This window comes from Rhamphochromis sp. 'chilingali', assembly GCF_963969265.1.
Source record: "Rhamphochromis sp. 'chilingali' genome assembly, chromosome: 22".
In the NCBI taxonomy this organism is placed as follows: Eukaryota; Metazoa; Chordata; class Actinopteri; order Cichliformes; family Cichlidae; genus Rhamphochromis; species Rhamphochromis sp. 'chilingali'.
This window is the reverse complement of record NC_137950.1, coordinates 7,093,718-7,121,290: the sequence shown is the minus strand read 5'-3', so window position 1 is coordinate 7,121,290 and position 27,573 is coordinate 7,093,718. Positions and strand designations below refer to the sequence as shown.

The 27,573-nt window shown below is 41.8% G+C and overlaps 1 protein-coding gene across 1 annotated transcript in view; it reads right to left on the bottom strand.

The window, feature by feature from the left end:
• rab26 (RAB26, member RAS oncogene family) overlaps window positions 1–27,573 on the bottom strand; it is a 126,655-nt gene that overhangs the window by 38,079 nt on the left and 61,003 nt on the right. Inside the window, exons 4-5 of the mRNA XM_080872344.1 lie at window positions 20,601–20,667; window positions 3,825–3,877 (exon numbers count right to left, since the gene is read on the bottom strand). Coding sequence (XP_080728470.1) covers window positions 3,825–3,877; window positions 20,601–20,667 — 120 coding nt within the window. The remainder of the gene's footprint in view (window positions 1–3,824; window positions 3,878–20,600; window positions 20,668–27,573) is intronic.

Sequence of the window (27,573 nt, the reverse complement as noted above, 5' to 3'; positions counted from 1 at the left end):
ATGTGTGGGGTGGTGCAAGGAGCTGCCCTTCACATGAACAAGCCTGCAGGCTGTTGGAGCAATGTTTTGTGTGTATGCTGCACTCAGCTCTCTGACTGACAGTAAACTCGTGGCACTCAAGTAGAAAGAAAAGAAAGGGTTAGTGCCTTGGGTATTCATTATGATTTTCCTATTGAGCCTTCTCCCCCTTTATTTACCATAAAGTCTCACTGAGATAAAAATATATATATATTTTTTTTTTCAAGAGAGACCTGACCAAGGTATCACTCATATAAACTTGCATTTTAAAAGAAGACATATACGGCATGATGAAAATATATCCACAGCAAAAATTAACACAGAGACCACTAAAGAGAAAAAACATCCACTAGCTCCCTTCACCAAATTCTGTGAGCCCCTTAAATTCCTCACTGGATGTGCAGACCTGTGAAACACTAAACAAACGAGAAAAACCTTTAGCAGCAACAACTTGGAGTGATACTTTCTTTATAACTTCATCAGCTTTGCACATCGTTTGGGAGAGATTTTGGTGCACTCTTCTTTACAGCATAACTTTGGTTCACTGATGTTTGGGGTTATTTGTTTATGAGCAGCTCTCTGAAGGTTTCAACCACAGTATTTCAATCAATGTAAGATCTTTGGCCAGGCAATTGAAACACCTTTAATCTTTTCTTTTTAAGCCCTTTTGTTGTAGATTTGCTGTAGATTGTGTTGTTGCGTACAATAAATAAAACATACATGGTCAACTTAATGACAGCAATGTACCCAGGCAGGTGCTGTGGTTGCAAAAAAAAAAGCCCAAATCATCATCCCTCCACCGCCATGCTTGATAGTTGATATGAGGTGTTTGTATCGATATGCTGTGATTGGTTTACAGCAAACGTGTACGCATTATGATCAAACATCACTTTGGTCTCATATTCTTAAACGACATTGTTCGAGAAGTCTTGTGGTTTGTTCAGATGCATCTTTGCAAGTCTAACCCATGATGTCATTTTCTTTTCAGAGAGAAGAGCCTTTCCCCTGGGAACCTTTTTTAAAAAGCCATACTCGTCTTTTTGTCTTTTTACTGTCATGAACTGTAACATTGAACATTTTTATGCTAACTCAGGCCTGTATAGCCTGTGAATCTTATCCTAATCTAGTGCTCAGAACATTAAATTCTGTATCGTTCATGGACAATCGACAAGATTTCTGTTGGAAGAATCTTTGACATTTTGACATTTGACAGTCCAAACCTTTGTTCTTCTTCAACAGAGCGTCTTGTGAACTTTGCATAGATACAACACCCACTTCCCCTTGAGATTCATTTCACAGATAAATGGTACGATGGGGCCTAGATGTCAGGACATCTCCTGTACCAGAGATGTCCTGACATTTTCCTTTAGAATTTACTGGTATCATTTGGAGTTAATTCGTCTATTACTGATAACACAGGAACATTACTTCCAAACCAATTTTTCTGCTGCATTTAGAGCTCCCACTTGTTACTGTAATCTAATCATCAATTGATTCTAGAGGCTGATAAACCTTAAAAGAACAGGCTGACCGCTTTCCTAACAGTACGTGTCAGGGTGACATCAGGGTGATGTAGCCCCAAAATTTAGCTCGAAAACCTGATGCAGCAAATAGAAGCTGATGGCTGAGACCAGTAACAACCAGCTGGCTAAAAGTGAATGTGACAGACGAGACAGGGGACCCCTGAAAGTTAGGGTTATCCATGGTTGGTTTGGGCATTTGTTGTTAGTATCCAAGGTTTCATATCCCCAACCGAGAGCTATTTAAATGCAGGCATAATGACGGTGAGCGGCTGTTTGGACAGAAGCTAAGCTCTGTGTCTCTTTCTCTCTAGGGACTCCTCTTCCTTCCGCTGCTAATGAAGCCATTTGCACACCTACACAGACACACACCTGTATGAGTGCGAGTGCATGCTGAGGTCACACCGGTAGCCCCGCACATCCATCCACACACACACACACACACACACACATCAGGTGTAAGTGGATCAGACCTGCCAGATGGCTGTGGAACCATTCCTCTGCCTGATGTGAAAGACACTCGCTTTTTTAAATGGCCATCTCCTGCTTTTAACTCTACCCCGTGTTAATCAAAGGAAAATCATGCACCTACAAGGCACGGTGGGGAGTGGCACCAAATGGGGCAAGAAATGGCTGGAAAATCACAGTGGGAACTGAGTTTGGGTGACAGACAGGCTGCCACTTCAAAGGGAGAGATAAAGGTTTTGTAATCTGCACCCCTATGCTCTTCAACTTTGTCCCCTCCCTTCATTTGGTGTTACATTGGTCATCCTCAGCTCTCCTATCATCATCACCGTCGCCTTCATCTGATCCCCGGTCTGAGCATGAGCAAGTATCGGAGATTTTATGGCGTAACTTTGAAGACGGCTTTGAAAACTAATGTAATCAAATGCAATTTTTTTACCAGACACAAATGATATCTTTGTGCTTTTCTGCTTTGTTTACATGAAAAGAAACAATTTAGAAGTAGACAGGAGCTGATGTTCAGAGATACAGCCGACTGCCAGTACGTGGGAGGAAAGTCAATGAATAATGAAACGACCTCCTAAGTCTCAGTAACATATAATAAAGCTATTTATCATGTCTCGTACCCGCCGGCTGGTCACGAAGGCAGCATGTCATTAAAAATGAGCAGATGTCCCTACCTCAGGAGGAGCTTACGTTTGCAAGGCAGAGATAATCCAGCTAAGCATCCTGTGGAATTCTGTTTTTATGTGTGAGAGCACATGCTTACGCATACATCTGAGTGCTAGACCAACCCAAATGTAACACAGGGTGCCAAATATAAGGCCTGGGGGGGCAGAATTAGGACAACCAAAGAGTCCAGTCCGGCCCACTTGATGCTTTGAAAAATGTGAAAGAAGGCATCAATTTTTGGACCTTTAACTGTGTTTTACAACCTTTCTTAATGTTTTAGACATTGCCCACAGTCAATCACACCAATTTTACTAATTGATAAATAAGCAATTAAACAGAAATCTTTGCATTGTTGCACTTACTGTTGAAATATCTAGAAATATACATAGAAATAAAAAAAGAAATGAAAAAAGAAAAAAGAAACAACCTTTCCTCCAAAAAAACGAGGACATTTTTCATGAATTACCAAAAACTTTCTATTTTTGGGAGTCTGGGCAACGAGCTAACAGAATGATTTCTTTAATTTTACACATTTATTTCTTACAATTTAAGCCAGATATTAATTATGCTGACAGACTTCTTCCAGCAGCATTACTTTATCATGTAGAAAAAACTGAGACCTACTGCTGAAACTATACGTCTTTTTCTTTTATCCAGACAGCTCTCATTAAATGTGTAGTTAAAATTTGTTACACTAACAAAAGGGGAGTTTCACTGGTCTGGCCAACTTGAGCTCAAAGTGGGCTATATGTGACCCACATTGTTAATAACTTAGCTCTAACATCTCCATTTCTCCAAGCTCCTTGCAGATGTTTGGCCGTCACTCTTGGAGTAAAAGTCCCTCTGACTGCTCTGACTCCTGGTGAGGAGCTTCCCTCCACCTGAGGGTTAGGGTAATTTGACAGCAAGCCTAGCCACTGTATCATCCATATATCCATCCCTCCATTCTCTTCCACTTATCCTTGTCATTGCCTCATGGGGGGGGGGGGCTATCCCAGGTACAATAGGGCGAGAGACATTGCCCATATCATCCTTGCTTGTGAATGAGATGATACACAGACCACTTTGCGTAGCATAAATGAAACAACATTCTTTCAGAACCTGAATAGAAATGAGGTGCAACTGACAAGCAGGCGAGTTTGATCTTACCCTGATGTTATCGAAGGATGCTTTGTTGGTGACGTCGTACAGAAGCAGCAGAGCTGAGGAGAGAAAATAAAAACGTCACATTTGAAATTGGATCGAACTTCATGTCACAAAATTACAAGTGATCAGATTATTTAGCGTGTTTGGTGGCAACAAACAGTTCACGACATCCAGAAAGTATTTTCTTACACCTCTTTCCCACCACTGTGGCGCCAATTCATTGACACTTTCATGATCTAACTCACACTTTGAGAACTCAGCATGATGCAGGCCTTGTTTTTCATGGACATAAATGCAGTTTCTAGATTAAGTGCTGCCACAGTGCGGGTGAAAAAGAGGTGATCGGGACAGTTTACTGGCAGTGGTGCCAATTTTTGTCTGCTGATTCAGAATCAGACTGATTCACCACAATAATCAATACAGACACTGTAATCACCATTAGTGCTGCTTGGAGTGATCACTGAGCATTTTCATATTAACTGTGGCTCACAGTGATGAGGTATTTCATGATCAACAAGAGCACTCAGTGTTAGGGTGCCTGGGTCGTCAGCCCCGTGTTGTGTTTTTGGTTCTTTGATTTTGTTTATTTCATTATATTCTAGCTTTGTCTTATGGGTTATAGGATTATTCTTAGTTTAGGTTCTCTGTGTGGGTTTTGTTTGAGTTTTAGTGTTCTGGTTTTCTGTCTGTGATCCATAGTTGCTGTCTCCCCTGTCTGCTGTATCCCTGTGTCAAGTCTGCGTCTCTATGTTATGTTTCCTGTTTTACTTTGAAAGTCTGTGTCTCATGTTATTGTATCAGGTTTTGCTTCCTTTGTCTCTTTAGCACTGATTTGTCCCAGCTGTGTTTCCCTCCTGTTTCCCATTCCCCAATTGCTCCCTCTGTGTATTTAAGTTTCTCTGTGTCACTGTCGCGATCTACCCTCATTCATGCTGTGTGTTCTGTCTGCCTGACTGCCCAAGTTTATTCTTTGTATTTCGGAAGGTTGTTATTTTGATCTGTTTTTGGAGTTCACGTTTTATCTGTACTTTGGATCTTCCATTTTACCATTTCTGCTTGCACACAGCCTAAACATGACACTCAGAACTCCCTCTGAAGGGCAAGGGTTACACTACAATTCAGAGGTTTTTATGAAGTTTTTATAAAACATGCTGACTTATACTTTTTTTATAGATCATTTATGCTGATGTCAGAAAATTGTGTATTTTATCATCGTTGCCTATGTGATTGGAGCAGAATCGGCTTCTATGAGACATTAAATCTTGAAAACTTATATAGTCATGCATCTATTTGATGGCAATGATGACGAGGTTTCACCGACACGCAGCTGTTTTTTTTTTTTAATATATCCTCTTCTAAATGTCAAGGCAGACTACAGATTACAGATGGCTGTACAGAAAATGAGCATTGCTTTAGCCATGCATGCTTTCCAGAACTTTGCAAAGTCTAATTAGATTTTACTCACAAAAGGTCAACGTAGATGCATGTGGGAAATTTTGCACCATAATTACATAGGAGAATACACCATAAATATTATACATCTCATATCCCCCAACAAATTGAACCTAACTGTATTACAAGACACGTGAACTTGTGGTGTTCAGTGAAGTATTTTTCCATCTAACTAAAAAGTGATTTTTCTGGTATTTTAATGCTCCATAAAACTCTCTGGATTTCGCTGGATGAAAAACGTAAAATAAAATGCCCCCCACTGTTACGTGAGCAAAGTGCTGATCTCTTTCATTTACCACGGTATTAGCATTATATCTGACAACATAATTGCGCGCGTGAATTCTAATTACCTCCAACTGCATTGTTCGGCTGTGGAGCATAATATCACCTCAGGTGTTACTGGAGGGTGTGCATTATAAAGCTCGAGACAGAAAGAAAAACTCATTACACCTGCGAGGGCAATTCTAACTCATTTTCACAGCTTGAACAACCTTCTCTTTTAAGAATTAGTGTAAGCTATTTACCTCCCCAGCACCTCCTCTCCTCCTACTGCATGTAATCCCTCCAGCCATCTTCTCCACTACTTACATCTCACTCCATCCTCATTCTGCCACTTTATTCCATGCACACCTTAAAGTATGTCTCCTGTTTACTCTCCTTACTCATCCCCCGATCCCAGCACGCCAGAGTCAAGGCTGCATTTTTGCCTATTTTGGATTAAATCCTTTGTTTGTTCATTTCAGCCAGACAAGTGCGTGAAGGGTGTTTAATGAGTTGTAATCACCGTCAGCTCCAGCCAAACTGAAAAAGCACAGTGAGGGGGAGAGGGAAGCATGAAGAAAAAAGATAGGAAGGACAGAGCGAGAGAGCGAGAGATGATCTGCCACCACAAGTTAATTTCCTCTCCCGTTGCTCCTGTTGTTTATAAGATACTAGAAGAAGACGAGAGTAAACCACAAGGAGTTGCTTTCCTTCACCCTCCCTAATCCAATTACATCTTGCCAAAAGCAAGACAGATGAAGTTGGAGAACTTACTCACAGAAGCTGAGAAGCAGAGTTTAGTTATCACAGGTTGCAAAATAATAGGCAGAAGAATGAACTCTGCAAAAAAAAAAAAGAGAAATACTGCTGGTTTTAGGTGTTGGTGTATGATTATGGCATATTAATGTGTGCAAAACGTTTGAAAGTGTGCCTCAGTCTCTATGTGGGTACTCAGATTTATCTGCAATCACAGAGTGAATCACAGATTCAAATGCTCAAGTGTACTGAGGTTTGCACAGGGTCAAAAACGCAAGTACAATTTGCACATGTGTGACAGAATATGCAAATATAATCAGTCAGAAAAATGATTGTGAATAGCCTCAGTGCCCTCAGGCAGCCCTTCCGTCGGCTGTCTTTGGGTCTGACAATGCATAAGCAGTGGATTACACCAGCGGTCCCCAACCTTTTTTTTTTTTTCACGGACCGGCCTTTAAGGTGTCGCGGATAAATACAACAAAATAAAACTAGTACCGCTACTGAAAAATAGAAGAGTTATTCATAACACAGGTGGAAAGACCCAGGAAAACCGAGTAAATGATAAAAACGATAACAAAATAACGCTGAAAACCGATAAAAACCCTGAAAACCACACATTTCACACCTGAGCCTCATCTCTCGCGGCCCGGTACCAAACGACTCACGGACCGGTACCGGTCCGAGGCCCGGGAGTTGGGGACCGCTGGATTACACTATTCACTATAGCTGCAAGTCAGGATTGCTAACGTACAACTACTGGTACAAGTAAGAAGATGTTGTGGGGTGGTATAGATTAGGGTAAAGCGTTGCCTGTTTCTCTTTGAGAAAATAATCAGTTTTAAAGTTAGTGTGTAAAATATTGGCCACTACATGACAATAGATTACAGTCAACTGAGTTCTGCTTTCTTACCCATCCCAGTTCAAGAGCATATGTTGGCTGCTGTAAGACAAAATATTTAAGTCAGTCAAGGAAGATCAAAACCATCAAATGTACCCATAATTGCTGTTGTGTTTCTGCTACTGTCTGGACAGCAGTTTTTCCCTATGTGTCGAAGTCCACTGTTGACTGTTTACCTCAGTTGTCAATGCTGTGTGAGAAGTGTCCACATCTCTTTGCTCTGAAAGAAGACGTAAAATTGCTCTTCCCCTGTTTAAATGTGTAGCATACATTTATTTTCTATCTCCATTTCAACTACTTTTTCTTGTAATGGTGTAAATGTGCATGTTTTTCATGGTTTAGAAAAGTACATTAGCGACTGTCATTTATAACCTCTCACCGGTCTATGTGTGTGTCCAGTAGTTAAAGTACATGAAACGTCTTTTGAGCTCTCTGATGTGTGGCACTAAAATGTGAGAAAAAAAGCCCTCATGTTCAGACTTTGTACTGAAAGCAGAAAAAGGCATTTTGTCACAAATGAGGGAGTTTGAGACTTCCCCTTAATTGCTGTGACATTTGTTTGGGCAGAAAGCTGAAGGTAAAAGTGTGTTTTATATGCAGGCAACACACCGTGGCATCACTCATTCCACAGCTCAGTGAAAACACTCACTCCTCACTCATATCATATCAGTTTCAGACAGCCAATCCACCAAGACACCTTTCATCTTTGGATATGACCCCAGCACAAACTACTATCAGTATTACACACAACATGAATGACTTTGTGAGCCACTACCACCTTGACAATCCAAGTGCGTGCATGAAAGTTTGAGCATGAAGAGATGGATAGTGAAGTGATCCATAAAGAGTACTGCCATCCATCATCTCTCAGATGATCATCTGTGCCTGCTCTCCTTCCTTTGAATATACAGATCGTATGCATATAAATGCAAATAGGAGCAGGTCAGAAATGTGCTGTTGAGCATCGTGACTGCTGAATGTTAAATTTGCAAAATACACCTTAATATCTTACTTTACCTGAAACTGTAACATTTTATAATCATGATTATTTAATTAAACTTTGGTCTTTTTAAACAGTTAAACAATGAGATTATAATAAAGGATAATTAACATGTGCATGTGACATTTTTTTTTAGCTAAGCTATAATACATATCATATTATTATGATATTGTCTTTTTTCGTGTGTTTTTCCCACTAACATCTTCGGTATGATCAGACGTAACCAAACTTGCCCATTCTTGGCCCTTGAAAGCGTATGATATCATCATGCTGTCAAGCAACTACATACGAATGTGCTAAAATGACCCTTTTATGCACCTATAGTAACCACCACAGTAATTTAGCCAATTTTAAACATACCGTATTTTCCGCATTATAAGGCGCACTTAAAATCCTTTAATTTTCTCAAATATTGACAGTGCGCTTTATAATCCGGTGCACCTTATGTATGAATTCTGGTTGTGCTTACTGACTTCGAACCGATTTTATGTAGTACACGGCGCTCAAAAATCTGTCAAAAAATGCTTTAGTACGACTTTGGTAAGCTACAAAGCCGCACCGTTTGATGGATTGTCGGAGCATTACGGCTACCATAGTCAGGAGCCTCGTGGAGTAATCTGGGTCCAAAACTCCGTTTCAGGTCCCAAAGTCAAACGAACAGTGCGGGATCACTGACAGTTAAAAACTGTCTAAACTCTTTCATCTTTAATAAAATGATCAGCGCTGATGCTTTACCAGTTATAACAATTAGGTTTAACATCCAGGCATCCATGAAAACAGAATTTATTAAATTTAACGGAAGTTAGCAGGAAGTTAGCTCGCTAGTTTCCACTTAAACATGACATAGCATGTTCTGACTGAGAGATTTGTGGAAAAATTCAAATGTACAGCTCTGCTATCACTTCCGACATAAATGAAGACAGAAAACTAAACAGCAGTGACGTTTGTAGGGTTACTGACGTTGGGCTAGCTGGTATATAATGATGTGCTACGTGATCGCTAACATAAACATAGTGAAACTGGAGGATGAACGATAACTTTTTCCACTCAATAAAAGTTAACGTGAGGGTTCCTGATGGTTAGGGACAAATGCAATCGCATGGCAGGATGCGGCAAACGGACCAAACTTCAGTCAGGAGAACAACTGAGATAATCCATCCACAATACGAGGTTAGTCATTAATATACTGCAACAACACGGGAATAGAGCAGCTGGGAGAGAATACAGCATTAATGAATCAATGGTACAGAAGTGGAGGAAGCAAGAAGAATGAGTTGATTAAAGTTTGACTTATCTGACTGTTCTGTTTCGCTTAATGCGCCTTATAATCCGGTGCGCCTTATGGTCTAAAATATACGGTAGTCATTTTTGAGCACTTCATACTGTGATGTTTGCAGCATGTTTGTGAGGTATTGAGCAAAACATAACGCAAGTAAATATTCAACCATAATGAAAGTTAAATTATGAATAACTAACGAGCTATTCCCTTATTCACGAGGGTTCTCACGAGCAGGTTATTCCATGTTTTGATTCGTTAGATTTGTGCACCAGATGCCCTTCCTGAAGAAACCCCAAAGACTGAAATGGACATATTTAACTGATTATTTCAGTTCCTGTCCATACTTCTGAGAACAGGATAACACAGCACCACAACAAATGACATTAAATTGGCTTCACTATGTGCTTTACTGCCTTTTTACTGTTATGGTTTATATTTGCAATGAAAAAAACACATAGTACACCAAATTATCTGCTGTGCCTATATGCTCGGTTATCCAGTAAAAGGCCCATTAATGTGAAATTATTCTGAAAGGTCAAAAACACTAGACTGATGTGGAAGGAGGTGGTAAAGAGCTCTACACCTGTATATTAAATTAAAGGTAACTGATTAATCATCAGACTGTCTGTTTTCAAAAACACTAGGAATTCATACACAGCTTCTTTTTTTTATAGTAGACTTCTAAAACGCATAACAGACAGCTGGTGTTTAGAGTACAGTTGAATCAATAATATCTACAAACAGCATTAAAATGCTGATCCATATGTTTATGTACCCAGTGAAAAAGCGCTCACTTTCCATGCTGTATTAAAATACTTATATTGTTTATTGTTGGTTTTAATTCATTTATTTAAACAGTTAAGTTTAACATGTCTGATCAGGAAAAAAAAACCCTGTGAATGATTTACTTCAAGCGGCCCACGCTCAGTGTTCTGTGGTGAGGATGTTCTCAGCAGGTATCACGAATGGCGGCAACCAGTCAGCTGACAGTTAATGAAAACATCAGAGCACTTGTGCAGATCAGCGCTATCTTGACACATCGACCAGACATGTGAAGAGTAACCCCCTACATTCTTCCCTAAAATATTGTGCATTTGGTGACACAGAAACCGTATTATTTCAAAACTCTACTCATAGCTCAGGGCACTTTTCTCTGTCATTACCACAGTTAGAAATGTATTCTGGGATACCTGATTGCCCGGACACTGTCGACACTGTGTCAGTCTACTATCTGGGATTGATCTGTCTTGGCTTGCTGTTTGCAGTAAAAAACTGTCTGGGCAGTGACAGTTTTACAGTTACTTTTGCTGTTGTTAAATACTGTTAAGCTATTGCTTAGCTTTTTGCAGGGAAAAAACTGCCTTGGCTTTTAAGTTGTGCTGTGTCACTGAATAGTATGCTGTGTCAGTTCAATTGTGTTTATATAGTGCCAAATCACAACAACAGTTTTCTCAAGGTGGTGTATAGTTTATGGTCAAGAATCTATAATAATAGAGACGAAACCCCAACAATAAAAAAATTCCCTGTGACCAAGCCCTTAGCAACAGAGGGAATGATAAACTCCCCTTTAACAGGAAGAAACCTTTCTAGAACCAGGCTCAGAGAGGGGTGGCCATCTGCATCAATACTATTGAACTATGACGTTGTTTTGTCCAAAATATCGTTATCGCAAAATCGCAAGATTTTTTGAGGCTATATCGCCCACTTCTACTAATAAATATCCCTACATTTAATGTATATGAGTACCTGAACAATACTCAAAAAAATCAAAAAGTGTGGAATGTAGTTCTGGTCGCCATCTTAGAAGACTACATACTGAAGCATGTTTATTTTTATATTTAGTGTACAAATCTGTGGATCTGGTAAACATACAGTATATACAGGCATGAGAATTACAACTCAAATCAGGCCTTAAAAGAAAAGTTTCAAAGGTGACTTTACAAATTGCACTAATTTATGTGCCATAACATTTTCATGAGCTTACAAAGTAGAGTCACAATCCATCAGAACCTCTACACCATGCAAAGGACCCCTGCTAATAAAAAGCCTTTGTCTATATGACATTTCTCACCGATGAGAAATATTTTCATTTCATCCCTTCAGGCAAGTTTTTGTCCTGCCATTGATGTTACTGTATGTCAAAATGAAAGGGAGAATGTGACATTGCTACACAGTCCCCTCCTTCCATGACTTTCACTATTCCTCCGACAGCTATAGCACCACTTACCATCTCTACCTCTTTGCCTGCCTAAGCACAGAATAGTCCTCATTCTATGGCATCCATTATAAAAAGAAGTGGCTCTATCACCATGAAGAGCGATTAATGATTCCTCTCTAGGAAGCACCCACAAATAGCTGACACCTGTCTTTTCAGGAGACTGTAAAAATATAAGCAGGTAGAGTAAGAAGTAATGACACTAGCTCAATAATGAATTCAGTGGAGAGTACAAGCAGATTTTGAGCTTCATCATAACTCTCTACAAACCCCCCCAAAAAAGCCAAAAAAATAAATTTTATGGTGACCTTGCATATAAATTATAATATTTAAAATACACAAGTAGATATAAGATATGTGCTTATGAGAAAGAAATATATAGATTTTGATGATGAATTGCACAGCTTGCTGCTTTCCCAGAACAGAGCAATGTCATTAATGTTTTGCTTCCAATCACCCTTTCCTGTTTTTTCATGCAAACCCTTTTCATCCCCTTTCTTTGTTCCTGCCCATCTTTCTCACTCCATCTTTTCTTTTCTACCTTTCTCCTCATTGCCACAGATGTTGTCTTGATCAGCGTTCTCCCTGCTGCTGTCCCTCCTTCCGATCTTAGTTGGGTTATGTGTCGCCCCCACAAGCTGCTGCAGCAGACTGAGGTCTATGGTTGCTCATTAGTGACAAGAATAGTGGCCCAGTAAGATGGAATAGAAGGAATAAAAAATGATGCGGGCAAGACCGGATGAGGCCGAGCAGAGCAGCAACATTATTGGGTAATGAGACTGATTTAATCTGAAATAGATGTAGCCTCTATAGGTTCTACAACTGTTCTTTGTCACTAATATTATCTTGCAGATGCTTGTAGCAAAGTTGATGACATTCTGATGAAGAGGCAGGTGAAACAAACAGCCAAACATTATCTATTGTTATTCTTCTTATTAATGCTTTCCGCATAGCAGTAAAATAGCACCTTTTGAGAAACTAGCTAATCAGTTTGGCTATGGAGTGTGGCTTTTTGGAAACAGGTACCTGTTAGTGTGAAGAAGAAAGTTTTCACAGGTCTGCATAAAAAACCACAGGGAGTGCAGAATTATTAGGCAAATGAGTATTTTGTCCACATCATCCTCTTCATGCATGTTGTCTTACTCCAAGCTGTATAGGCTCGAAAGCCTACTACCAATTAAGCATATTAGGTGATGTGCATCTCTGTAATGAGAAGGGGTGTGGTCTAATGACATCAACACCCTATATCAGGTGTGCATAATTATTAGGCAACGTCCTTTCCTTTGGCAAAATGGGTCAAAAGAAGGACTTGACAGGCTCAGAAAAGTCAAAAATAGTGAGATATCTTGCAGAGGGATGCAGCAGTCTCAAAATTGCAAAGCTTCTGAAGCGTGATCATCGAACAATCAAGTGTTTCATTCAAAATAGTCAACAGACCCTGTTGACTATTTTGAATGAAACGCTTGATTGCGACCCGCAAGAAGCGTGTGGAAAAACCAAGGCGCAAAATAACTGCCCATGAACTGAGAAAAGTCAAGCGTGCAGCTGCCAAGATGCCACTTGCCACCAGTTTGGCCATATTTCAGAGCTGCAACATCACTGGAGTGCCCAAAAGCACAAGGTGTGCAATACTCAGAGACATGGCCAAGGTAAGAAAGGCTGAAAGACGACCACCACTGAACAAGACACACAAGCTGAAACGTCAAGACTGGGCCAAGAAATATCTCAAGACTGGTTTTTCTAAGGTTTTATGGACTGATGAAATGAGAGTGAGTCTTGATGGGCCAGATGGATGGGCCCGTGGCTGGATTGGTAAAGGGCAGAGAGCTCCAGTCCGACTCAGACGCCAGCAAGGTGGAGGTGGAGTACTGGTTTGGGCTGGTATCATCAAAGATGAGCTTGTGGGGCCTTTTCGGGTTGAGGATGGAGTCAAGCTCAACTCCCAGTCCTACTGCCAGTTTCTGGAAGACACCTTCTTCAAGCAGTGGTACAGGAAGAAGTCTACATCCTTCAAGAAAAACATGATTTTCATGCAGGACAATGCTCCATCACATGCGTCCAAGTACTCCACAGCGTGGCTGGCAAGAAAGGGTATAAAAGAAGAAAAACTAATGACATGGCCTCCTTGTTCACCTGATCTGAACCCCATTGAGAACCTGTGGTCCATCATCAAATGTGAGATTTACAAGGAGGGAAAACAGTACACCTCTCTGAACAGTGTCTGGGAGGCTGTGGTTGCTGCTGCACGCGATGTTGATGGTGAACAGATCAAAACACTGACAGAATCCATGGATGGCAGGCTTTTGAGTGTCCTTGCAAAGAAAGGTGGCTATATTGGTCGCTGATTTGTTTTTGTTTTGTTTTTGAATGTCAGAAATGTATATTTGTGAATGTGGAGATGTTATATTGGTTTCACTGGTAAAAATCAATAATTGAAATGGGTATATATTTGTTTTTTGTTAAGTTGCCTAATAATTATGCACAGTAATAGTCACCTGCACACACAGATATCCCCCTAAAATAGATAAAACTAAAAACAAACTAAAAACTACTTCCAAAAACATTCAGCTTTGATATTAATGAGTTTTTTGGGTTCATTGAGAACATGGTTGTTGTTCAATAATAAAATTATTCCTCAAAAATACAACTTGCCTAATAATTCTGCACTCCCTGTAGGTACTCCATGATTCTAATGTTAGAACCACATTTAGCAGCAGTAACTAATGTTTTTTATTCATCACCAGGAAAGAATACTGGCCAACTCTTCTTTACATAATTAGTTTGTACACATTCGTTTGTGCACAGCTCTTAGGATACCACCCCAATTGTCAGAAACTCATATCACATCGACGCCTGGACTTTGACTAGACCATTGCAGCTCCAGATAGGAACTGGTACAAATTTAGCAATTCCGATTCCACCATCGATTAGATTCCTAATCGATTCTCATTGGCTCTGCTTGGGGAGTCACCACCATCGCTAAACAGCATACCAATGGCATTGCATTCATGCAAAAAAAGTAATGTATTGCACATACTACACAGAAGACTTTTCTTAACAGTAATGCATTATGTCACTTAATTACTCCTAGGAGAAAGTAATCAATTCTACTTGTTGCATTACTTTCACATATCTCCATAAAATAATCTGAAACACATTGTCTCATAATTACCATTTAAAAATATAAATCTGAGGCTACAATCCCACACACCAACACAAATCCCTAACTCGGACGTCGGCAACCTTTAACATCAAGAGTCATTTTACTTCCTTCAAGCAAAAAGAGAAAAAGACAGACGGGCTGATGTAATTGTGAGAGAACAGACTAATAATTATTGTATTCACAGAATTAAATAGGGCTACGGTTAACCCTAATTCTAACCAGTAACTCAGGAGCCACATGCAGCTATTTAGCAGCTGAAGAGCCAAATGCTCTGCGCTATGCTAATGAGGACACACATATGATTTTTCTCTTAGTATTTAGGTATGAACATAAAGCACAGCACACAGCACAGATATAAAAAACCAGCACAAAGAGACTTTAAAGCTATCCCCACAGTGATTCTACTTTAGAAACATGGACAGGCAGAAATGCAGATTGCGGCCTAACTGCTCAGTCATTTGTTATTGGTTGAAGTTCAGGATCTGCCTACTGGGTTGTAGTCAGCATTCACTTAGCTAACATCACTCTGGCTTCTTGGCTAGCGCTAGCATGCTATCTGTGCAGGTGCTTGCAAAGAGCCAAAGTTGTGTTAGCAGTATAATGCAGTTGTTTCTGTCCTGGATGGAGTTTGTACTCTACCATCACACTATAAAAATGTCCATAGCCAAGCTGCAGACTGCACCACTATTTACCTCCTCCGGCACATGAACAGAAATCAGCTGATTATACTGCTAGTGGAAGTGGTACTGATAAGCAGAATCATTAAGCTAGCAGACTAACAGTTCAAGGAATTGAACTACTGGGATTCAGGTCTCTAATTGCAGCACCTTCATTCTTTTCTTCTCAGTCATTCTGCTGTAGATTTGCTCCTGTGATCTAGTGACCCATCTACGCTTAGGATTGGGTTGTGTTATAGCCACGTGCTAAAAAAAAAAAAAAAGGCTGATTTTCAAAAAAACCAAAAGATATTACACTTCAAAGGCAAATACATTTTGAGGTTACATTTTTTCTGTTCAAATATTTTCATTTCGTGGGTCATAAATAGAGAAAATTTACTTTAAAAGGGGTGAATATTAAACCCCGAACACAAAATGTCTTGCCAATGACCTAGTGGATATTAGGAGCTTAATTTTCTCCATGAGTACCAGTCATGATGTTGACAAGCAAGCCAGACATTGGTTTTTCCACCTCCTGCAGTATGTGCATATCACGCCTCTCCTTTTTGCATCCCACTTGGGAGTTAAGTCTCAAAACCCTCTAAAGTAGACCAATTAACTGAGACACTTATGCATTAAACAGCGATTTGCCTGTCACTTTTATGACTCCATTCAATTAATTATCACAGCATCCCTTTAAAGAATAATTAGTTCATCTCAAATAAGACCTCTGCTAGAAATACCAACAGCCTTTTGGGGCATCAGAATTCGAGAATAATCTGTTGAATAGCTGAAAATATATAGAAAAGGGAGAGGGGGGAGTTCCCAAACATTTGTATTTACAGTCATATCGGGGGAAAAAACAAAACAAAACTGGCACACGTGATATGCACATTGGGTTGATAAATGTAATAAAAGCAATTTACTTATTGATTGAGCTCAGTCAACAGAGACTTTAATAATACAATTTGAGTAACTGTAATGATGAGGGGTGACAGTGGCCCATAAGGTTTTGTGCCACTTAGAATGTTCTAGCATTGATTTTCTCTTTTTCAATATAAGTGAAATGCCTATGAGCTTTTTGAATGATTTTGTTCAGTGGATTGTGCTGGGTGATGTTCCACACAGCAATACTGAGTGATAGCAGGTCCTTGCTGGTCACTGGTATCAGTTGTTTTATGTTTGTTGACTTCCTGTCCAACTTAAATACTTGAGTTATTAAGCATACTCAAACTTCTACAAAGTGCAACTGACTTTGAATGCCTTACTTTTTCAGTTTTAAAAAAAACTGGTTGTACCTCCACTTCTTCGTATTATAAGTAGTAACATCAACAGACCCCAACGTTAACACCATCTACATTTACTTCCATAGTGTTGTCTTTTTTCTGTCATATTACGATGCATGTTGATTTTGTTTTATACCTCTGTTAACACAAAAATCAATTCACATTGTCTCCAAAAACACACAAGACTGAAGTTTATGCAACTTAGAGGACAATAGTAATGTTAATGGTAATGATTTAATCATTTTCAAGACTTGTGACATTGGATTTAAGACCTTGGATGACACTGAAAGACTGAAAAGATTATTGCATTTTAGACAGAAACCTATGTGAATAGCAGCAATAATGATGGAGTGGAGCATTTCACTGAGATGTGCCATAACCCCGCTTCCTTACACCATGGGTAACAAAAGCAATGAAGGCCATTATAAGGAAATGAAGCAGCCAAAGCACCTCATTCAAAACAATACTGCCTGAACAACCCTTTCAATCATAAAGCACCCATTGGAGGCATCATCTCTAATGCAGCCATTACCTGTTCCTCTAAATCTATTAACTCAATTATTCTGTTTCACTGAGTTCATCGTGTTACTTCTATATGTGAGATATAAAAATGGGAAAGACTTTGGAAGAGTTTCATTTCGGGCTGAAAGGTCTCCCATTTGCTGACGTGGTATTTTGTTACAAAGTGACTGAGTACACCCAGTTAAAGGTAGTGATGGTGTTGTGTTTTAGTTGTGTTCGCTAAAGATGCCAGTTGCATTCAGTAACAGCATGCTAAGTGGCTAAAATGAAACCAGTCACTTCAAAATCGTGAGCTCCACTCTTCTTTTATTCTACTGTTTTAATTGTTTTGCGCCTGTGTTCAGATGCAATGAGGCGTTTTGTCATGCAGGAAATCTTCTGAGGAAAGTGCTACAGTGTTTCATTATAGTCTTTTACTCACACTGCTTTCTGCTTTGACGTTAATTGATTTTTGTCAGCTGCCTTTTGTGATGAAAGCTGGTTGTTTGCAATGTTAAATGGTTCTGACCGCTTTGCTCCTCTAGACATCTTGGTTTCCATTCTTGATTTGAGAAATTAATTTGTCTTTCCAAGCATCTTTCAATATATCACCCTGTCATGCTTGCATCAGCCCCCCCACACCACCCTGGTAGTATTTTATGTCTCAATACCTCCCTTTCCTTGCCTTCCTCCTCTTGTTTCTTGTCTCAACCACCAAGTCTGCTTTTCTTCTTTTTTTTTCTTTTTTAGTACCCTGTGGTTTCGCTCCATGCTGCGGAAATGACAAACTGTCAGTTCCACTGGGGGAGAAGGGGGTGAAAAAAAAGAGTCTGCGGCTGGTTTCTGGACCCAGCTGGACCTTCACGTCACCCTCTACACCAGATGGGCCTGGCAGATTGCACTGGGCTCACTCCAACCACCAGCTCATTTGTACTGATTGTCTGAATTTCTTTGCTCTCTGTTCATGGACACAATAAAAAGTGAGAGTGGGGCCAGAATTAAATAAGACAAACATCAATAGTTGTCTAGAGGGCATAGTAGTACTCTGAGACATGCTTCATTCCCCTCCAACAACTACTGAGCTGTCTTGGGCAAGTCATTGGTCACATTTAAAAACTAAAAAACTTTAAACTGTCTCCCAAAAAAATGTACAAAACTTTTCGCTGCTTCTTCTAAAGGTCCTCACAAACACTGAGTCCAAATAGCATTTAGGTAAAGTCATTAGGAAAGGGGCAACTTCTCCCAACTGTGAGTTATTGCTTAAATTAAACCAAAAATGAGTTAACGCAAATTAATCCGCATTGAAATTAAAACTTTTAATGCAGTTAACGCAGTTAGCGCATGCAGTTAAAATCAAGTAATCAGGATCAAGTAATTGCGATTAATCACGATTAATTACAGACAACTGTGAATTTAATTAGTTTTGTTTTGTTTTTCATTTATTGACAGCACTATTAAATACAAATATAAAGTGCAACTGCCTGCTTTGTATGACTGGTTTCCATCTTTGCAGTCAAGTTTTCGTTGTTATCTTATTATACCAAGTGTGCCTTGTAAAGTATCACAAGGTTGGTTATGTGTCAGTCACCAACAAATACAAGCAGGAGGGGAGATGAGTTATGACTCATTGTGTGTTGTGTAGCGACACAACCAGCAGTGTGAAGTCTGTTGTCTGATCTGGCAAGCCGTGACATTTTCATGTAGACACTTTTCAGCATACTACCTTATGTGCACAATACAGCAGATGGCGGTGGAGCAGATCAGTGACAGAGAGCACGGGCTATAGTGAAGAGCTCCAAAGACATCGAATCAGTAACCAGTAATGAGCTTGACAGAGAGCATATGCACTCAGCTAATCATCCATGTAGAGATAAAAGAAAATAATAAAGAAGTATAAGCAGTGAAACTTTATCTTCCTTGACAGGACTGTGAGACTTTAACTGTAATTAAAATTGCAGATTTTAAACTACTGACTTAAATCTGTTTACTATTTCCACACTTTGGACTTCCTCACTTTTACCTGGCGGTGCTCAGAAATGGAAACGAGACCCCTGACTGTGGGATCTCTACATTTCAAAGTCTGAGTCACGAAAAACTGTCCATTAGTTCACAGTAGTAGACAGCTTTCGTGACGGCTGCATTTGGGCTGGATTCCCTCCCCTGGTCCTGTCTGTCAGAGCGAATGAGCTTTATTTAAAAGTCAGCAACAGACGGACAACTCAGAGGAGCTGGTTTGAGGTTCCCTTGGTGCCTTGTTAAAGATCAGTGAGGCTAAACTGTTGCACTGACAGATCAGAATGATGCTGGGCAACTGGCCATCATACACACACACACACACGTACTTATGTATAACACATGCAAACCTCATCAAAGCCAAGCGCACACCCATACATAACGGACACAATCGGGTACACGTTTTCAGCCACGTCCCATCATTTTGCTATTTTATATGCTGCTGAGCAGATTTCGCGTTTAAGTTAATGCCAGCAAGTGTGTGTGTGTGTGTGTGTGTGTGTGTGTGTGTGTGTGTGTGTGTGTGTGTGTGTGTGTGTGTGTGTGTGTGTGTGTGTGTGTGTGTGTGTGTTCGACTACACCTGCTCATTCAGGTTGGCCTGAGGCAAACTGTTATCAGTACTCAGCGGGGCTGTTCGAGATATAACTACTACACACACATACACCCTCACAAGCACATGTGGGAATAGCTCAGAGCTCCCCAATACCCCCCCCCCCCCCCCCTCCGATTCCCCACTGTGTGAGAGGCAGGCTCGTTTTCCCACCCAGTGGTTAGCCTCTCGCTTAAAAGAACCTGCACACAGCATTGAGCCTCTGGCAAATGCGTGTGCCCACACACACACACATGCACAAACTAAGAGTATTGTGATTCCATCACTTACCAATACTCAGCCAATACTTACAGAACCAAGACTCAGTGGCAAAGTGTATTAATTGTGTTAAAATGGCTTGCTTTTTGTACCAAGAAGTAAGGAAGTTCATGTCCCGGCAACGTGAGAAATACAGGTGGAAATGCACACACACACACACACACACACACACACACACACACACACACACACACACACACACACACACACACACACAAAGCAACATGCATGTTTTTGCAATCTCAACAGGTATGAGGGAACAACAGGGAGCAGCGTGCCTGCTGGTGCCAGTAACACATTTGAAGAAAACAAAGGCAATGAAATGTCTGTCAGAACAGTCTGGCTGTGTCAGGAGAAAATAGAGAGTGGAGAGAAGGCATGTCAGTCACAACCAAAGAGGTTCTCACAAACACAAATTGAGGAATCCTACCGTGAGCATCACGATAGTAAGCGTGAGTGACACTCCGAAAACGCTCCTGACCAGCAGTGTCCCATATCTGAGAGAGAAGGGAGGAAGGAAGAGCAGGATGAACAGAACATCGGTTGGCATAGTGAACAACTAAATAGATAGATTAATAGCTTAGCAGTTTAGCAACTAAATTTAAAACAGCATCTTTATGTTAAGACAAATTCTGCATTGAGTCTGGAGGTTGGAATTTGTAGAACACAAAGCCAAAAGGCTAACTAAGCGATTACAAGCATGTGTGTATATATATATATATCGATTCACTGATCCACACTACCAGGCTATACAGCAATGACATTGGAATGTCGTTCGGACTGGAGAAGTGTAGTCGGATGGTAACAAAGAGAGGGAAGGTAGTCAGAACTGAGGGGATTGAACTACCAGAAGGCAACATTGCAGACATAGAGGACAGTTACAAGTACTTGGGGATCCCACAGGCGAATGGGAACCATGAAGAGGCCGCTAGAAAAGCTGCAACCACCAAGTACCTGCAGAGGGTCAGGCAAGTCCTGAGGAGTCAGCTGAATGGTAAGAACAAGATCCGGGCCATCAACACGTACGCCCTGCCCGTGATCAGGTACCCTGCTGGGGTAATAGGCTGGCCAAAGGAGGAGATAGAAGCCACTGACATAAAGACAAGAAAGCTCCTTACCATGCATGGAGGGTTTCACCCCAAATCCAGCACCCTGAGGCTGTACGCTAAGCGGAAGGAAGGGGGCCGGGGACTGGTGAGTGTCAGCACCACAGTCCAGGATGAGACAACGAACATCCAAGAATACATTGGGAAGATGGCCCCAACTGACCGAGTGCTCAGTGAATACCTCAGGCAGCAGAAACCCAAGAAAGAGGAGGGAGACGAGGAACCATCATGGAAGGACAGGCCCCTGCACGGTATGTACCACCGGCAGATAGAGGAGGTGGCTGATATCCAGAAATCCTACCAGTGGCTGGACAAAGCTGGACTGAAAGACAGCACAGAGGCACTAATCATGGCAGCACAAGAACAAGCTCTGAGCACAAGATCCATAGAGGCTGGGGTCTATCACACCAGGCAAGACCCCAGGTGCAGGCTGTGTAAAGATGCCCCAGAGACAATCCAGCACATAACAGCAGGGTGCAAGATGCTAGCAGGCAAGGCATACATGGAACGCCATAACCAAGTGGCCGGCATAGTGTACAGGAACATCTGTGCCGAGTATAACCTGGAAGTCCTGAGGTCAAAATGGGAGATGCCCCCAAGGGTGGTGGAGAATGACCGAGCTAAGATCCTGTGGGACTTCCAGATACAGACGGACAAAATGGTGGTGGCTAACCAACCGGACATAGTGGTGGTAGACAAACAGAAGAAGATGGCCGTAGTGATCGATGTAGCGGTTCCGAATGACAGCAATATCAGGAAGAAGGAACACGAGAAGCTGGAGAAATACCAAGGGCTCAGAGAAGAGCTCGAGAGGATGTGGAGGGTGAAGGTAACGGTGGTCCCCGTGGTAATCGGAGCACTAGGTGCGGTGACTCCCAAGCTAGGCGAGTGGCTCCAGCAGATCCCAGGAACAACATCGGAGATCTCTGTCCAGAAGAGCGCAGTCCTGGGAACAGCTAAGATACTGCGCAGGACCCTCAAGCTCCCAGGCCTCTGGTAGAGGACCCGAGCTTGAAGGATAAACCGCCCGCAGGGGCGTGCTGGGTGTTTTATATATATATATATATATATATATATATATATATATATATATATATATATATATATATATATATATATATATATATATATATATATATATATATATGTGTACAGGGAGTGCAGAATTATTAGGCAAATGAGTATTTTGTCCACATCATCCTCTTCATGCATGTTGTTTTACTCCAAGCTGTATAGGCTCGAAAGCCTACTACCAATTAAGCATATTAGGGAATGTGCATCTCTGTAATGAGAAGGGGTGTGGTCTAATGACATCAACACCCCATATCAGGTGTGCATAATTATTAGGCAACGTCCTTTCCTTTGGCAAAATGGGTCAAGAGAAGGACTTGACAGGCACAGAAAAGTCAAAAATAGTGAGATATCTTGCAGAGGGATGCAGCAGTCTCAAAATTGCAAAGCTTCTGAAGCGTGATCATCGAACAATCAAGCGTTTCATTCAAAATAGTCAACAGGGTCGCAAGAAGCGTGTGGAAAAACCAAGGCGCAAAATAACTGCCCATGAACTGAGAAAAGTCAAGCGTGCAGCTGCCAAGATGCCACTTGCCACCAGTTTGGCCATATTTCAGAGCTGCAACATCACTGGAGTGCCCAAAAGCACAAGGTGTGCAATACTCAGAGACATGGCCAAGGTAAGAAAGGCTGAAAGACGACCACCACTGAACAAGACACACAAGCTGAAACGTCAAGACTGGGCCAAGAAATATCTCAAGACTGGTTTTTCTAAGGTTTTATGGACTGATGAAATGAGAGTGAGTCTTGATGGGCCAGATGGATGGGCCCGTGGCTGGATTGGTAAAGGGCAGAGAGCTCCAGTCCGACTCAGACGCCAGCAAGGTGGAGGTGGAGTACTGGTTTGGGCTGGTATCATCAAAGATGAGCTTGTGGGGCCTTTTCGGGTTGAGGATGGAGTCAAGCTCAACTCCCAGTCCTACTGCCAGTTTCTGGAAGACACCTTCTTCAAGCAGTGGTACAGGAAGAAGTCTGCATCCTTCAAGAAAAACACGATTTTCATGCAGGACAATGCTCCATCACACGCGTCCAAGTACTCCACAGCGTGGCTGGCAAGAAAGGGTATAAAAGAAGAAAAACTAATGACATGGCCACCTTGTTCACCTGATCTGAACCCCATTGAGAACCTGTGGTCCATCATCAAATGTGAGATTTACAAGGAGGGAAAACAGTACGCCTCTCTGAACAGTGTCTGGGAGGCTGTGGTTGCTGCTGCACGCAATGTTGATGGTGAACAGATCAAAACACTGACAGAATCCATGGATGGCAGGCTTTTGAGTGTCCTTGCAAAGAAAGGTGGCTATATTGGTCACTGATTTGTTTTTGTTTTGTTTTTGAATGTCAGAAATGTATATTTGTGAATGTGGAGATGTTATATTGGTTTCACTGGTAAAAATCAATAATTGAAATGGGTATATATTTGTTTTTTGTTAAGTTGCCTAATAATTATGCACAGTAATAGTCACCTGCACACACAGATATCCCCCTAAAATAGCTCAAACTAAAAACAAACTAAAAACTACTTCCAAAAACATTCAGCTTTGATATTAATGAGTTTTTTGGGTTCATTGAGAACATGGTTGTTGTTCAATAATAACATTATTCCTCAAAAATACAACTTGCCTAATAATTCTGCACTCCCTGTATATATAGGGTAGGGAGCGGTTTGACCGGTAAATTGAGAGCTTCGCTTTTACACTCAGCTCCCTCTTCACCACGACGGACCGGTGCAGTGTCCGCCTCACTGCGGCCGCAGCACCAATCCGTCTGTCGATCTCAGGCTCCCTTCTCCCATCACTCGCAAACAAGACCCCGAGATACTTGAACTCCTCCACTTGGGGCAGGAACTCATCCCCGACCCGGAGTGGGCACTCCACCCTTTTCCGGCTGAGAACCATGGCCTCAGATTTGGAGGTGCTGATCCTCATTCCCGCTGCTTCACACTCGGCCGCGAACTGTTCCAGTGCGAGCTGGAGGCCTTCACCCGATGAAGCCAACAGAACCACATCATCCGTGAAAAGCAGAGATGAGATTCTGAGGCTACCGAAGTGAAAGCCCTCCACCACTTGGCTGCGCCTAGAAATCCTGTCCATTAAAATTATGAACAGAATCGGTGACAAAGGGCGGAGCCCATCACCCACCAGGAACGAGTCCGACTTATTGCCGGCAATGCGAACCAAGCGCTTGCAATGGTTGTATAGGGATAGTTTCCCAGGGAGGCTGAGAAGTGTGATCCCCCTGTAGTTGGAACACACCCTCCGGTCCCCCTTCTTAAAGATGGGGACCACCACCCCGGTCTGCCAGTCCGGGGATACTGCCCCTGATCTCCACGCAACATTGTAGAGGCGTGTCAACCAGGACAGCCCTACAACGTCCAGAGCCTTCAGGAACTCGGGGCGGACCTCATCCACACCAGGGGCTCTGCCACCAAGGAGTTGTTTAACTGCCTGTGGCGGAGGTGTGGTCCCGGGCGCGGCTGCAGGGGAGGAGTGGTGCAGTGAGCTCAACGGGGCGGTGCTGGAGACGCAGGTGAGAACAGCTGATGGCGTTTGGACTAATGATGGTTTCCTTCCCCTTTTATAGTGAGACGGGAGAGGAGCGGAGGAGAGGCTAGAAATCAGCTGAGACCGGAGCTGTCAGACTGTGGACTATCATGATAAATGAAAACTAGAAATAAACGTGGCATCTGGCGACAAACAACTGTGCGTGTGTGAAGTGCATTTCACACTGCCTCAGTGACCAGAGGTCGGGTCATCACCCTCATCCCCAGACTCTGCGTCCTCCTCAGAAGACGTGTCAGTGGGATTAAGGAGGTCCTCCAAGTATTCCTTCCACCGCCTGACAATTTTCTCAGTCGAAGTCAGCAGCGCTCCGCCAGCACTATACACAGTGCAGGTAGAGCACCGCTTTCCCCTCCTGAGATGCCTGACGGTTTGCCAGAATCTCTTCGGGGCAGTCCGAAAGTCTTTTTCCATGGCCTCTCCGAACTACTCCCACACCCGAGTTTTTGCTTCAGCCACTGCCCGAGCCACATTCCGCTTGGCCTGTCGGTACCTATCAGCTGCCTCCGAAGTCCCACAGGCTAACCAAGCCCGATAGGACTCCCTCTTCAGCCTGGTGGCTCCCTTCACCTCTGATGTCCACCATTTGGTTCGGGGATTACCACCACGACAGTCACCAACCGGCTTGCGGCTGCAGCTCAATGCAGCAGCTTCGGCAATGGAGATGCTGAACATGGTCCATTCAGACTCAATGTCCCCAGTCTCCCTTGGAATGCTGTTGAAACTCTGCCGGAGGTGTGTGTTGAAGATCTCACGGACTAGGGCCTCCGCTAGGCATTCCCAGCACACCCTCACTATGCATTTAGGTGCACCAGGTCTGTCCAGCGTCCTCCCCCGCCACCTGATCCAACTCACTACCAGGTGGTGATCAGGTGACAGCTCAGCCCCTCTCTTTACCCGAGTGTCCAGAACATATGGTCGCAGGTCTGGTGATATGATTACAAAATCGATCATCGACCTGCGGCCTAGAGCATCCTCGTGCCACGTGCACTTATGGACACTCTTATGTTCGAACAAGGTGTTCGTTATGGCCAAATTGTGATTTGCACAGAAGTCCAATAACAAAGCACCGCTCAGGTTCAGATCAGGGGGGCCGTTCTTCCCAATCACGCCCCTCCAGGTCTCGCTGTCGTAAAACAATAAACAGGATCTTATATACACATTACATTTTTGGTTTTTATTTTTAATACATTTGTAAGAATTTAAAATGAATGTAATCTATTTTGGACTAAGGCTGTAACAAAACAGAATGTGGAACAAGTAAAGATGCAGATGCCCTGTATATTCAGGTTTCTACTGAACGTAACATAGTCACAGTCCACTGACTCAAGTTTTATAGAGGATGCTGTTTATCAAATTTAACTCCTCTGAACATTACCATTCTTGCCTTGTACTGAAGAAATCATTAACGGCCTTCACTCTTTAATGTTATCCCATATTTCTCCTTTTCTGGTACCTGCTGTTGTAACTTGTGTTATCACTCACCAAAACAGCTTGGACTTTCTTGAATGAATCTCCAGCATGTGATTAATTGGTTTTGCTCTCACCTTTATACTTCTTTAATTTTCCTCTCCCTTCATTTTAATCTTTTCAATTCCATTTACTCCATTCAGTCAATTTTAACTAATGAGAAAAACCAACTAATATAGATCAAACATTTTAGATATGTCTCTACAGGTGATCCAGTCATCATCGGAGACATGTCAAATCAAGAACATGAGCCAAAGTAGAACCGAATATGCTAAAATGACTCCTATGATAAAACATCCTAGTGCAGATAAGGATGTTTTATCATAGGTGAGTGCGTTATAATGAAAGTAGTCTACAGCGAGTCAGAAGTGGATGTTTTACTGCTTTCTGCTATACACGTGTAAGGATAATTGAGTTCTTGTACCTACAAGACCCAATGTTAATATTAAATGAGCTTGAAAGTTGTACAGTTATTGCTTATCAGCACAGACTGACTCAGACTAATTGCAACATGCTGGCAATCTGTCTGCATTTATAAATCAAACATTAGTTGCAAATCTTTGTAAGTCTGTCTGAGAGCGATTGCAGTCAGTCCCAGTTAGGCAACCTGTGCAATCATCTTACAATCCAAAACACTTTTCCCGAGGTTTGTGGTCTTACACATTAAACCTGTGGGCGACCAGTTGGTGCAACTACCAAGCTACCAATGCAAAAACATTCAGAGCAGTTAATGGATAACCAGCAACTTTTCTTAGTTTCATGGAGGCTATCATCCTGTTTTTACCCATGTGTGACTCAACCATAAAACAATATTACAGGATTTTTGAAAAGTTTTAAAGATTTGACTGAATGACTTGATTTTTTTTTACTGCCATAAACATTTTGGTAATAGTGCAGCTTAAACTCAGCAGTCACATTTCCACTTATGCTATAATGTAATTAGTCTAAAGATACGTAAAGTTTCATTAAACTAATTCATGAAGTATCACCTGAAATATGCCATCTGACAGACAGACAGATGGATGGACGTGGATGGATTAAAGATGAGAAAGATAAAGAGAGAGAGCGTTAGCATTGTGTAATTGAGGTGCAAAAAACCATCAGACAGTAGCTAATGCGGTTTTGGAACGGCCAAGAGTCATTGGTCTCTCTGCCTGTCTGTGTCTTTTGTTGATAACTTCCAGGCTTGATAATC